Source organism: Fulmarus glacialis, unplaced genomic scaffold (genome assembly GCF_000690835.1).
Source record: "Fulmarus glacialis isolate BGI_N327 unplaced genomic scaffold, ASM69083v1 scaffold44, whole genome shotgun sequence".
Classification (NCBI taxonomy): domain Eukaryota; kingdom Metazoa; phylum Chordata; class Aves; order Procellariiformes; family Procellariidae; genus Fulmarus; species Fulmarus glacialis.
Window position 1 is genome coordinate 15523 of NW_009209752.1, and position 15598 is coordinate 31120.

Here is a 15598-nt window from a genome sequence, read left to right on the forward strand (position 1 = left end):
AAATTACTCTGGGATTCACTGAGTGTGCCCGACTGATGCTCTGGAAGAGCTGACATAGAATGCAATCTTGACTTGCTGGACAGAGTACCCATGTTCACCTAAGCAAACTCAGGAGGTATACCAGGTTTATCAGTGAAACGTGTACCCAGGCTCTTCTCAGATGTATATTGTACCAGCGTTGACTCTAAGCTTATTTAGCAGAGCTGACCTGACAAACAGAAGGGCTGGGTAGGTTACACCCTCTTAATAGGGATAGCAGTGACCACATACTTTCTAGACATACTGACTCCCGAGCTGTCCCTTGGGCTGCTCCGTTGTGCGTCATCTCTAGAGTAGGTCAGTGGCTGTACAGCACATACTGATCTCCAGGGAGTTCACAGAAAACGCTGGTCTCTCATACCCTTGAGAGCTCTCTTTAACTATCATCTCCATATCCTTCAAGTCATCCTTATATGCATAATTTGACTCTCTTTCAGGAACAACTCCTCTTCCTGTCACATCTTTATAAATAATTATAACTTTAATAAATGGAAAGGGTAAGGAGAGACAGGACAATTTAAAAAAAAATGGGAGGGAGTGAGCATTTGGCTTCAGTGTGCAAATGACATATAATTTCCAACAACTTGAGGAGGAATAGTTATCTTGCCTTTAAGACTTGTTCATTTATTTTAAAAATATATTTCTCAAAATTTAATTTGTGGTTTCAGGAGCTAACTATAGAAAATTGCATAATGCCCTTTTACATTTTGGTGACTAAGAGTGATCACATTAAATGAATATAGCATGCATGGAGTTTGTTAAAATATAATTTGTTCCATTGCAACTGTTTAAATCTCTGCAACATTGGTTAGGCTAAAATATAACATGCATACTTTTAAGGTGCAAATATTATATTCCTTAAGATATGACAAGGAGATAAGAACCAACAGAACCCTATGCATTCTAAAAATGTTACTTGGGAATAGAGTTAAAGAATTTGTGGTTTGTAAAGCATATCCTTCTTCAAAAACATTTGGTTTTGAAATTTCACTTATGACTGTTCAAGGTGTCTGTTATGTTTATAAACAGCATTTTTTTCCATTTTTATCATCAGGTGCTTCATTCCAAATGCCTACGCTGCTCTCTTCACCGCTGCTCTGGTGCCATTAATGTGCTTGGTAGTGGTTTTTGTGGTGTTCATCCACGCCTACCAGGTGACCCCACAATGGAAAGCATACGATGATATTTTCAGAGGAAGAACAAATGCTGCAGGTATGATTCGTTGGCTACCCCTATGCAAACAAGTTGGACTTTCAGAACAGTACTGACTGTTCTCTCCAGTTCAGAAAACCTCACTAGAAACCACAGTTCAATAGATAACTACGCACTTGTTTAAGATTAAGCATGCTGGTGGTCCCTTTGAAGTCTGTGAAAGTACTTTAATGCCCGAGTTATGCAGATGCTTAACTGTCTTAGGAGGATAAAATGTGTTAAACCTAAAACAAGAAATTAGTGTCGCTGATTATGTCTAGTCTAGTGAACAAGAAGATACGAATTATGTCTAGTCTAGTGAAGAGAATAGCGATAAAACACAGCACTGCCCTGCCCCAGGTGATGGGCACAGGTCCTAGCCCTTGTGTTTTGCTGTATATTCGGTGGCTGCCCCGTCATGTGCCGGCTGCGTGTTGGAGTATTTGGAGTTAATGCCTCTGTTTTGAAATTTCCTAGCGCTACTTGCAACTGAAACGCGCTTGAAAGAAAAGATCCGTCTCATGCAAAACAGGAAGTATCAGTCGGTCTCCTCTGTCAGAACAATTCAAATACAATAATATGTTCCCAAAATAAAGTTGCAGCAGTTTAGACCAATACCATAATAATAGGACACTCCGTGGGAAGCTTAGAATTATTCTTTTGTTTTCATGGTGTTTTTGGAAAAAAATCTGGGTTTTATAAACAAGTGCAAATATACAGATTGTTGATAGAAGTGTATCTATTTTCTCCCTGACTGCATGAAGCCAGTTAGATTTTATAAACTTGCAAAAGATTCTTGAATCATTTTTCCCAGTTCATTAGAAAAATAGCATCTGAACTTAAAAGGGACAGTGGATTATTAAGAAATTCCATTGCGTAGTCCAGTGCTTGTAACTGTTCAGATTTATAAAGAGTAGCTGTCTTGTTCAAATGCTCCAATTTCCAGTCATAATTGTATTATGAAATGAGGAGTTGCGGGGATTTTTGAGCATTTGGGTTATAGAAATATATTCCTTTTATGAGAAAATGAAAATAATTATTAAATATTATTATCTGGACATTTCTTCAAATATTAATCTCTTTCTTAGTGACAAAATGTCAGCTTGACTAAGAACTATATGAATTTGGATAAGGTCTGATAAACAGAGCTTATAAGTATGATACTCAAGACCTTACTTGCACTTTACTCTTTCATCTCTTTCTGATATAAAAGGGACTGCCTGGAGCAGTCACAAAGGTGGCTCCTTCTTCAGTCTTGAATAATATAGTTTATTTATTTATAAATAACTTTTTTATTATCTCTAAGGGTGGAGATTCCATATTCATATGTTGAAGGCTAAGGCTTGTCTCAGAGCAGTTAAACCAAAGGAAAAGAAAACCTGAATACTGAAACAATACCATAAATAAAGTCTGCATGCAAAATGGCAGAAAGTACTAATAGGAGTTATAATAATAGGGATGAAACAAAATTTTAACATGGGATTCAGGGTGGTTTTTTTCTCCAATAGAGTCCAGAAAATGGTACAGAGAATGCTGAGATCTCAGAAGAAAAGAATCAGGAAGAGAGGTGTTCAATAACATGTCAATAATAATGTGGGTTTTTTTACAGCAGGTTGTAACTTTTACTACTTGCAAACTGATGTTTTGCTACCATAGGGCTTTTGCGAGCACAAATGAAGGTACCTCGTGCGGTGTGGGTGAGAGCAAGTTGGAGAGAGGCTGTTTTAGAGAAGAAAGAGAGCTGCCTGGTGAGGTTTATGGTGCCTGTGGTTGTGCAAGGGTTCTCTGTGTAGCTGTTTATAGTGTAAGCTTCCAGAAAGAAAGGCCGGTGATTTCTCTAGTTTGTAACGTTGCCTATAACTACATAACGTGGTATTTACTGGTAAAAAAAGGCCTCTGACTGTCTGCCTGAATATTTCGCTCCTGAAATGTGAGATAACAGTAGTATATTTACATTATTTTTAATATTTTATGAGTATATTGTGCTTTTAAAGACATATTCAAAGGCAGTTTGCAGTGGTAAGACCTATTACCACTTCTAAATTTTGAATCTTACCATATGACCCACTCTTTGGAGAAGATCATTCCGCTGACTCCATGGTCTTACGAAGCCGGTGGGACCTGCTCCTGTTTCAGTGCTGTTACTGGAACCACCACAGAGGATGCTGTGGGAAACACCATGTTTCATAATGGCAAAGTTGCCTGCAATCACCTGCATGATGATATCTTGCTTCTGCAACAAAGAGGGGGTCCTGGATCACACCTGCACCACGTTGTGGCTCAGTGCAACTTACAAGACCCTATGGGGTGGCGAGGTCTTTTAGCAAAGTTGCCTCCTTAAGTTGCACAAGCACCCATTATTTTGCACTAAATATGCCAAGGTTTCTCTCTGTTTCATCCAAAACCAGAGGAAAGGCGGAGGTACCAAGCAACAGTTGTCTATGTGTAGTGTCTTATTCTGGCTTGTCTCCAGCTCTCATCCCCATACTGATTTCATCCCTATTCGGTCACCCACAACCATGAATTCCTACAGCAAAAAAACCTTTCCCAGCCTCCAGCCTGAGGTTCGGTACCCAAACTTCCCCACTTCGAACAGTGCAATAAGTAATGGGAAAAAAGAAAAAGAAAAAAAAAATTCACTGCTTTGGAAAACTGCCTGCTCTCCATTAGTTACCTTCTCTAGAAAGCGAATAAATTTCCGGGTGAGTGACGCTGTAAACATTTCTCACATATCAAGTGTAGACAGCTGTAAACATAGACAAAAATATTTTTAAATGCGCTTTTACTTTTACTAGTAATTGTGGACACCTGTTCATTTAAATTCCAGAGAGCAAAGAGTATTGCAGAAAAGAAAAAGTGGCATATATAGACACGTAATTATCATTTATACATAGATATTAATACAAACACCTATTTGCATGTGAATATTTGAACTAGTGTTTATTCCTCTTCTGGGAGTCATTCCGTTAGAAGATAGTTAAGATTGCAGTGTGATACAGATGACCCAGTGTGGATTCTGCAACAATTCATGCAAAACACTACTGAATGTTGTCAATAAAAATAAAATAGCAAGGTCACTGGCTTGCATATTACCATAAAACAGGGGTTCAATATGCAGATTTGAAAGAAAAAAAAAAATTACCTGGCTTCTAAGTGTACATTCTTTAGATCATTTGATAGATTGTAGGAAAAGCCCCTTAAATTACAGCTGGTAATTCTGAAATTCCATATTTGTGATCTCTGCTTGAGGAAGGCTATTACTAACTTTAAAAGAAATTTAATAGGAATAGAAACAGTAAAGTGTATCCTCATTTGTAGTGTATACTGGTTTTTTTTTTCAAATAAATTGAATATGCAAGTGGCTAAGCTAAAAATTGAGTCAAAATTCTTTTTTCACCTATTGTTGGAATACTCTGAAGCTTACCTTGCAAAGAAGGTTCGTCTTGAACTATCCAGAATCACAGAATCATAGAATGGTTTGGGTTGGAAAGGACGTTAAAAGATCATCTTGTCCAACCCCCCTGCCATGGTGAGGGAGTTGGAGAATATAGGAAGAACCTACTTCCACTAAATCAGGTTGCTTAAAGCTCCATCCAACCTGACCTTGAACGCTTCCAAAGACGGGACATTCACAACTTCTCCGGGCAACCTGTTCCAGTGTCTCATCACACTCATTGTAAAAAATGTCTTCTTTACATCCATTCTAAACCTACCCTTTTTCAGCTTAAAACTATTGGCCCTTGTCCTGTCACTACGGGCGCTGGTAAAAACTTTTTCTCCATCTTTCTTACAAGCCCTCTTTAAAAATTGAAAGGCCGCACTAAGGTGTCTCCAGAGCCTTCTCTTCTCCCTTCTCTTCTCCAGGGTGAACAACCCTTTCCTCACAGGAGAGGTATTCCAGCCCTGTGATCATTTTTGTGGCTCTCCTCTGGTCCTAGTCTAACAGGCCCATGTCTTTCTTGTGCTTGGGACCCCAGAACTGGAAGCAGTACTCCAGGTGGGGTCTCACGAGAACAGAGTAGAGGGCTATAATCGCCTCCCTTGACCTGCTGGCTACACTTCTTGTCATGCAGCCCAAGAAATGATTGGCTTTCTGGGCTGCAAGTGCAGTTTTTCATCTGCCCATATCCTCAAGTCCTTCTCTGCAGGGCTGCTCGCAATTCTTCACCTCCCCAGTCTGTACTGATACTGGTGATTGCCCTATCCTGGGTGCAGACCTTGCACTTGGCCTTGTTGAACTTCATGAGGTTGACATCAGCCCACTTCTCCAGGCTGTCAAGGTCTCTTTGGATGGCATCCCCTCCCTCAAGGATCTCAACTACACCACTCAGCTTGGTATCGTCCGCAAACTTGCTGAGGGTGCACTTAGTCCCACTACCTATGTCATTAGTAGAGACATCGAACAGTACTGATTCCAGTACGGACCCCTGAAAGACACCACTTGTCGCTGATCTGCATTTGGACATTGAGCCATTGACTGTAATTCTTTGGAAGTGGCAATCCAACCAATTCCTTATCCATCAAGCAGTCCATCCATCAAACTGTATCTCTCCAATTTAGAGACAAGGATGCTGTGTGGGACCATGTCAAAGGCCGTAGAGAAGTCAAGATAGACAACATCAGTTGCTCTTCCCTTATCTACCAACACAGTCACTCCATCATAGAGGCCCACCAGATTAGTCTTCTACGTCCAGTTTTTCATCTGCCCATATCCTCAAGTCCTTCTCTGCAGGGCTGCTCGCAATTCTTCACCTCCCCAGTCTGTACTGATACTGGTGATTGCCCTATCCTGGGTGCAGACCTTGCACTTGGCCTTGTTGAACTTCATGAGGTTGACATCGGCCCACTTCTCCAGGCTGTCAAGGTCTCTTTGGATGGCATCCCCTCCCTCAAGGATCTCAACTACACCACTCAGCTTGGTATCGTCCGCAAACTTGCTGAGGGTGCACTTAGTCCCACTACCTATGTCATTAGTAGAGACATCGAACAGTACTGATTCCAGTACGGACCCCTGAAAGACACCACTTGTCGCTGATCTGCATTTGGACATTGAGCCATTGACTGTAATTCTTTGGAAGTGGCAATCCAACCAATTCCTTATCCATCAAGCAGTCCATCCATCAAACTGTATCTCTCCAATTTAGAGACAAGGATGCTGTGTGGGACCATGTCAAAGGCCGTAGAGAAGTCAAGATAGACAACATCAGTTGCTCTTCCCTTATCTACCAACACAGTCACTCCATCATAGAGGCCCACCAGATTAGTCTTCTACGGCTATTAGAATAAATTCTGTTTGCTGTAGTAAAACATCTTCCTGAACTTCAGTAGCAGTACTGTGTTTACTATTTTGTTCTGCCTGTAAGAGCAGAGAGCTTACCGTTACCTGTACTAAAGGGGACTCCAGGAAGATAACAATGCTGGGTTTCACCATACATATCTAAGAGGAAAATTCTGCCCCTTGGTAACTGCAAAGAGGATCTGTTTGTACACGGTTAAATAGTTTCTTGGAAAACGACAGGATATGATTGGATTTTTTTACATATATTTATACACAGATATTCATTTATTAGTGTACCTCCTTTTCTGTCATGCATATATTTTTCCTAGGCCTCTATATTTATCCTGGGTACTTTTAAGCAGAGTCACATCTCTCATACGCTATTCTGGTAGGTTCTAGGCTTTCAAGAAAACATCATGGCCCAAGGACAGCTAGCCCAGCAAAACTCTGCTTTTACTAATTGTTAATTCCTTTGGCAGTGGTCTGTGATCTTCCCAGAGAGCTTATCATACTCTTTTCTTATGTCTGGGATATTGCTGTAAAAGCATATGATTAAAACAAGGTTGTAGTGAAGCATAAGCACAAATAAATAGAATTTGCCAACTCCTAATTTGAGCAATATGCACACTTCTCATTGCCCTGTCTGGAACACCAAATACGTGAGGTTGCCCTCTCACACTCTTTTTTTACTGCTCCAGAATTGCTCTGTTACTAGTCGTGTTGTTTTACACAGTGATTGATACACCTTACTTAGGTCAGGGAATTTTCCTCAACAGCAGAAGGCTAGAAGAAAGGGCAATGGGAGAGTCAAGAATTAATTATCTCTTAGAGCAGACATCTCTTCCTCCTCAAAAGCAAGTGTTGGAAAATAGTGTGAAAGCTGATTTACAAAGAATGTCAACTCCACCTCTACTATACTCTTTCAAAGATATGCATTGAGTTTGTTAGAAGAAAGACCAGTTTGAACCGATTCAGTTTACCAGCCTTTCAGCAAACATGTTCTGTTGACTGATTATTCTGCTATATATAGAAACTAACTTCTCAAAAGTTAGCCTTGGCAGGAGCCAAGTCAGAAGCGTGCATTGGATAAACAGCCTCTGGATGAACTAATATTTAAGTTTGCAACAAGAAAGACTGCTTTTGAAGGAAATCAGGTGGCATAAAGCAGGATAGTTGTATTTGGCTGAAATAACAGGAGGTTAAAAGAGGCATGTATAAGACATGACTGTGTTTTCTTGACAGTCCCAATATGCAAATACAGAAATTGGAGATGAACGAGACAGCAATCCAATATACATTATTTTAATTTCCAACTGTTTGCTAACCTTTCATAATTTCACAAAAAGATTTGAAAATACAACAGAAAAAATTGAATTGAGAAATCACCTGCATTTGTTTCTGATAATACCTTTGTGAAGAGATGAACTCCATTTATTGAACAGCACATAGTGGCATAATTTTCATGCCCTACACATAAATATGCAGTAGAACTTACCTGATTCAGATATCATCATTGTAAATGTGCCGGAATTAGTTTAGAGATTAAAACTTTATGTTGCCAAAATAGAACTTTATGAAGAATGCCTTAGATACTTAGCTGTAAAATTTTAACTACCTTCTTGCATCTTTCTTCATATAAATGTCTTTAATACATTTATTGTCTTAGCAGTATGCAATTCCTGATCATGACAGAACATGTTGGGTGGTCCACCTATATCCACTACCATCAGATCTTCTCAAGAAACAAATAAGCCATATGAAATGCAAGTGCAGGACATTCCAACCATGCTTCTGTGCTCAGGAAATGATGCTGAGGACAGGGCTTTTGATTCTAAGTGAGAATGTATATCTAAACCTGTAGTTACATGTCTTCCTTATCCTGTGAGCTATATGCTAAAATCTTTATCTCAATTATAAGATACATATCATGTATCTAAGAGAATTGAAGGAACAGTGAATTGCAGGAGTGCTTTCATCTTGAGATGACAATATACATCTAGAAATCAAGAACCAGATGTTGTCTGCCTCTGAACTAAGAGTTATGTGCATATTCACAGTACTCATCACAGTCACACATTGGATATAACATTTTAGACTTCATAGTGTTCCAAGGGCCTTTCTTTTTTGTAATTAGGAGGAAAACAAATCTTTGCCTGTGAGATTTTTACAAATACAGTTAAGACAAAATGCACAAGCATAATTACAAGCTGAAATAAAGAACAAAGATCTGAATAAGATAATAACTTAAATGCATCATCTGCACTCATGTGATTTAGATTGTTTACACAGTGCTTCACATGCCCAAATTAGCTTTCTTCCTTTAAAGAAATCTGCAGAAGCAAATTAATTTGCCTGAGTTATTCCTGTACGGTTGTGAATTTAGCACTCATTTAATATTTTGCATAATACTTCCAAATAATTTTATTATATGGAGATAAGTATGTTCAACTTTTTCTTTCTTTTTTGATTTGCTATTGTTCTGGGAATTGCCATGTTCCCTGCATAACAGTAATAGCACAAGCTATAATAAGATGCCTAGTCTTTCATTTGATTATACCATAAAGTGTCTTAAAGATGTATGAGAAAGTTTGCCGAAAAAATGAGATTTAGTGGAAAGGTTAAAGAGGCCAATCTTCTATGTTTTTGTAGTCGTAATGTAGTCTTCATTCTAAATGGGAGGTGTGCTTCTCTTTTAGGAAGTATTCTTTAATTTCAAACTCTTCCTTGCCACAAGGAGCAGCAGATCAAAAAATGTAATGAAAAAAATCCTGTTACCAAACTCCTTTTCTACAGCAGTTGTCAAAAGAAATGAAAACAGAGCCAGCAGGATTTGGAACCTGTTATTCAAGCTTATTTTTAAAAAAATTGTTTTTGTGGCATTTTCATAGCTCTGTTGCTAAGTTTAACCCATGACTTCTTAAGCAATAGCCGGTAAATGTTTTACTAATTTAGGTATCCCACAAATCAGTGAAATTCTGTGAAGCAATACATTCTCCCCAATCATCTAGGAAAAAATGTTTGTAAAGATCTTTCAGCTTTTGCAGTAGGTCTTCATGTCTAGCCAAGAACAATTAAAAGCAATTAAAGTTGCATTATCAGTTTAACAACCTAAGGGGAAGACACATAGTAAATATTTATAGGTAAACTCAGAAGATCATTAAAGCTGTATTATTTAATTGCTTCTTTTATTGACTTTCCTATTTTTAGAAAAAAATTAAACACTTCAGGCAATAGAAAAAGACATAATATGGGCCAACACAGTGGTGAGAATACAAACATTTGGATACGTTATGAAAGCATAGTGCATTCTTTATTTTCCATAGTTAAATCATCTAGATGTTTGCTGCAAAGACATACTCAGCATTACACTTCAGAGTTTTAATATTATTTAGTAATTTCCAGTTTTATTAATTTCTATTTGATTTAACATTTTTCATTGCTCAGACTCATTGGTCTGGAGAATTTTATCTATAATATCAGGTATGGAATGAAGGAAGAAAACCCTTAGGTAGTCTACCTGACAGTTTTGTAATGAAACAGACTGAATATATAAAGTTAAGGAGTAGTTCTAACTCTACAGACAGAAGAAACAGAAGATTGGCAATTTCAGAATATGAAGTTTATTTTCTTTTGAATTACGTCTGTTTTAGGAAGAAGATAATATATTATCTTCTGAAATATAGAAACTAATTCAAACTGAAAAGTTATGCTTTGTTCTGGATATCAATTGTAAAAACATCATCAAAACCCACCTGCTCAGCTGAACATGATATTCTCAAGGGACTAATCCTTGTATCCTGAAGAGAGTTCCAGTGCTGGCGATCCATAAAAGCAGTGCATTGTTTTTCTAGTTCATTTCAGTTACTTTTCCTGGTGGTGCCACAGATTTTCTCCATGCAATGAGCCAATCTTCATTTCATTGGGCTTAACACATTTCTCTTTTGATACTTTTGTTCAAGCAAGTTGTTGGTTCATTCAGATGCTAGGTTTTCTCTCTGCTCAAGTGCTCGTCCATCAGTTTTCCTAACTTTGACGTATAAGGCATATAGGAAGAAGGCATTTTTAAATAACCTTCTGCTATGCACTGTGGGCAGTTGTTGACTGAAATTGTGCAGGAGGATTTCCACTGCTGCTTCCCTCCCTGCTAAAACAGGTTGTGGCGGCACCATCAAATTATTCTTTCATAATCAATAGGCACTACACAGGGATGAAAGAGGTTAGCTGTGTGAACTGTCCCGTCATTAGGTGAAATTACAGTGACTTATACAAATCCACCTCAATCTTCAACTTGCCATTAGGTGAACCATCAAAGGTGTGACACAATGGGGAACACTGCAAGGCTCCTCTTCGTCTTCTTGCTCCTCTTTGCAGCTGCTTCCACCTTTTTCTTCTTCATTCCTCCATGTCCTTCCAGCCTTGGACTACCAAGAGGCCGCATGGCTCTTCATGCTGTCAGGTGCAGGGGCAGAGGTTGGCAGGTGTCTCCTTCCCATGCTTTCCAAGATAGGTATACCCTATGTATGATGAGAGTTAGTCTACAGGATGCATTTGACACTGGAAAATTATTTCTCCCATACTCTTTTTTTTTTCTCTGCAGTGTCTGAACCAGCACTACTCAACTGGCAGAATCTATTCCAAGCCCCAGCTATGAATAAATTTTAGGCAGTCTTATCCTGTATTGTAAAATTTAGTATTTCTCACCATTTTTCCAGTCCTTTCGGGCACATAAATGTGCCAACCGTTGCAGTTCTCATTTCTGAAGAAGTCATGCAGAGGCTGGCTGGACCACAGTCCTGTGGTGGTAAACTTCTTGGTGGACCTCAGTAGGTGTAAGTGTAGACACATGAGCCTCATCATCAGATTATTTCTCTGTGTAGGTCAGTACAGATGTCTTACAGCATAGCAGAAGATGAACTTAAAACTGTCACCATAGTCTTTCTTTGTGAGGTTTATTCCAGAAAAGTAAAATTGTGTGGGTTTATTTTGTTACAGATTTAAAACCACTGTAGATGAAAACGTCACTGTTTGGAAATGTTCTGGGTTTCTCGTTTCCTTCTATTTCTTGTTCTTTCTTCTGCTATCAGGAAACCAAACAGCAAACGCAATGCTGACAGCTGTTTCAGCCGAGCAATCTGGCGTTTTATTACCTGAATCTTATGCTATTCCTGAGGAATTCCTTGCCACTGGATACTCTGAGTTATCGAAGATCACCGTAATCAGTTCAAGATGGGTTTGTGAAAGAGAAATCCCCTGAAGATTACTAAATAGAAAGAAACTGGTTCAGGAAGCTCCTGAGTTGTAAATGGGAGAATTGCTGGGAGAAGTATGACATCTGGCCGGTGTTTTTGGCCCTTGTGGGAGGCAGGGCCAGGTAAACTTTTGTTCATATCCAGTACAACTCCCTCGTTCCCATTGAGGTAAATCAATTTTTCCAGCACTTTAATACTTTTCGTGCTTCATGAATTTTGTAATCTAATCCAAACCTGTCACGAAAATATTGCAGCCTATCTTTCAAATTCTCGCCAGCATCATTTCTACGTAAATAGCTGGACAAAATCTTGTGTTTACACTAAGGACTCCCCTACTGTAGTAAAACTACAGTTTTACCACCCACAAAAACTGATTACAATGTACCACAGCCCTCAGAATAGTAAGCATTGCAGAAAAATACATTTTATAGATAAGTTAATAAGGAAAATAGTATTTTCTCAGCAATGGGGAAGAAGTGAGAAACAATGGGCACATTTAGTTGTTTGGTAAATTGAATATATGTAATTTCACCTGGTCAAATACCAAGCTGGACGATGGTAAGTTTTCAAACTCTAAAAACTGCAACTAGAGCTGCATAAGCTGAATTTATCTGTATGGAGTCATCAACTCTGCCAATGTTTCTTAAGCTTGTAGTTAGGGAAAAGGGGAGATATTTCAGGGAGAGGCATGAACAGTCAGGATGGTGATATATGCGTACATAGATACATATATATATATATTTAAGGAGTGGGTGGACTGACTGTTGGTCAAATAAAACCCTTCATCATTCCTAGTACTAAAAAAAGGTGTGATAATGGTGTAAAAAAAATGTGGACTAGCATGGTTTGAATATATAATGCCCAACAGAGCTGCTTGACGATGTCTCCCCCACATCACACTGATGCTGAGGGGACTGCTCCACGGCAGTCTTTTATCTGCTAAGGTTCACTCAAGTAGTTTAAGGTGACTGCTTGCGCTTGGATTTAGAGCAAAATTCTTGTCAGTGAAGGTTCATGTGCCCAGAAATACCTTTTGAGTTCGTTTGGGAGGGGGGTGTTGGTTTTCTTTCCATATGAAGGAAACCACAGGTAACTAGACTGTCTATTCTGGTTCATTTCAAGCCTATTTATTCGCATCCTTTTTCCTTTATGCAGGGCTGTTTTTACGAACTTAAAAGACATTGTTGCTGATTTTCTGATATGTTTGTCCTAGTAATTGAGCTTTTGTTTGTTTAAATACAGTAAATTGTCTGATCAAAATGGGTGAAGAGAATTCAGACAGCTGAAACTAAATGCTGCCAAAGTTTCAACTCTGTATTAACCCTTTACAATACTGAAAATGAAGCAATTGTTACTAACAAAGATAAAAGCAGAATTGTAAACTGTACAAACATTCCGCATCTGGCAAAACGCAGGTACCTTCAGACCATCTTTGTTGTTATAATGCATATATATAAATTGACATGTTTGTACTGCGTAGCATTCATTACATAAACTTTTATCAGAATTACTCAAGGTACACTCCATAGAGATCTTGTTAGCCTCAGTGATCTTGATTCTGGTTTTACCTGTGGTAATTTTATTCTGGTGAGATGGCACTGAATTTATCAGATTTCTCCCTCACATACACTTGAAGATAATAAAGTCAGATCATGGTATATCAAAAGTATATGATCTAGGTATCATATTGCTCTGTTTCCTTCAGCTTTATGCACACAGCTATTTCAGTGATCTATGGTTTCAACAATCTAGAGGTGCTAGGTTGTGATTAATATTGTGGTGTTTTTCCTTAGGTAATGTTTATGCACTAAAAGCAGAAAACATGGTGTTAATTTTTGGCATGTTCTAATGCCTGCAGTTTGTCCTTCCACACTTTTTGTTTTCTTCTCTCCCCTGCCCCTCACCTGAGTTGAACCATGTTGCAAAGTAATACAAAAGCCAAATCATTATTCAACTTCCTGAGATAATTCTCTTCATTGTTTGCTTTGGTCTATGTACAGCATTTAGAATTGTATGCATTCGTGATCATTAGCTGCCAGCCCATTGTATCAGTTGAATTTCTTAAGCAGCTAAAGTTTATTGCATGATTTTGAGATTTAAACAAAAAGATGATCATTCCATGAATATGTGTGCGCAAATAAATTAATGAGTTGCTCTATAGATAATTACTGAATTTACCTTTAGAATTACATTTACAAAAAGCGACATTTTTTGATGTATGTTTTCTTATTTTTTATTTAGGTAAATTTCGTTATTATAACCTCAAAAACTTTGAGGTTGCCAGTTCTTTGCTGTTTTTTTGTGAACATTGTTAAGTACACATCTAATAAGTATTTGGATTCATCAGTGTATGCAGTGTAGGATAAAGAGAAATACTTAATGCTCTACTTCTTACTGAACTACCTGTATTTTAGAGGGGTTTGCATTTTTTATTATTGTAAAAGCATTGTGGTGTTGGCCATGTATATTAGTAGCTGTTATAGAAAAGTTTGTTTCAACATCTGTCGAGGCTATTTTTCCATTTTGCCCAAGGGACTTTGAGACGGGTGCTTTGCGTGCAAGAGTGCCTGTGGAGTGCGGCGTGAAAAATACTTTGCATTTCCATTCCATTCCTTTAACAAAACTGAGTTCCTCCCAGACAGAGGTACATAGCTTTAATCTTCTTCCCCTGATGCTGCTCTGAAAAATACACATGTATTATTAGTGTTATGTTACGGATCAGGGATGCTTGGGAAGCCTCAGACCTTTAATAAATTTTGGCCAGACCTCACCTCGGAGAAGCGATCCAGGTGCTTAATGGGCATCGATTGTCGTTTGAGACAGCCAAGGTTAGCCAGTCTGGCCTCCAGCTTTCTCTTCATGAGGTCTTCCACAGGTCCTACGTTGTATGTACTGATCACGTAGAGATCCCTTAGATCTCCCGTGACATGAAATACATGCATCTAACGCCGTTCTAAGGTACCAGGAACCCACCCACGATGCCTCCTCAAGTCCTATGGTACCGCTACCCTAGCATAATGTTAATTTTCACATGTAACACAGTATCGTATTATAATTCACTAAGGAAATACATATCTTTGTTAAATGTTATGTCACACTACCAAACAGTGGTTGCAGAACAGCCCAGGGTTGCACCCCAGGTTTTACTGAGCGGTATGAGGCTTTCACAGGGGAAACTTTAGGAACAGAGTGCCTGCTCACGTTGCGCTTCGCTTCAAGACATTCCCTTGTTTATAAAAATATACACATGCATTTCTGCCAAAGCAAGAGTTATAACCCTGAACCAACCGCTGCCTGCCTTGCTGGAAGGTAGCCTTGCCTTTGGCTGTTGCCTACATTCAGAAGGCACTTACTGTTTGTACGGTATTAAAGAAAATGCCTAAATGCTCCCAAACTGCTCTTTCTAGAACGATGCCTGTCAAAAGCACGTCCCTGCTCTTTGCTGATGCCGCATGACTAATGCGGAGAGGGGCAATGCCTGGCCGAGCACCTCTGCCCCTGAAGCGTGCAGACCTGGGCAAACATGGACTTTGCAGTCTGCCGCGAATACGGTCGACACGGGGGGCCGGCGTGGGGTACCTGGCTGTCGGTGACAGGAGCGGGTGGGGGTGAAATCTTTCCTTTTTGCAAACTTTGTCCAGGCAGACATCTTCCTGCCAGCATTCCTTTAATCTTTTATGCTGTAAATAGAGTAAGGAATATAAAATGCAGCTGTATGTATGTGTGCTTAAGGACGGATTCTGCACGTATTGTTGAAGGTGAATGAAGTCAACTGGCGCAAAGTCTGTCTTTGGGGGGCTCCTTGCCGGAGTGAAGGTTGTCACTTAAGGTTTTATAGGGT

The 15598-nt window shown here is 39.0% G+C and overlaps 1 protein-coding gene across 1 annotated transcript in view; it reads left to right on the forward strand.

Moving 5' to 3' along the window:
* Positions 1 to 1093: 1093 nt before the first annotated feature.
* The window catches only part of LOC104076154 (G-protein coupled receptor 98-like), a gene marked incomplete at its 5' end in the record, with an annotated part of 56510 nt that continues 42005 nt past the window's right edge, over positions 1094 to 15598 (forward strand). The window contains one exon of the mRNA XM_009576918.1: positions 1094 to 1251. Coding sequence (XP_009575213.1) covers positions 1094 to 1251 — 158 coding nt within the window. The remainder of the gene's footprint in view (positions 1252 to 15598) is intronic.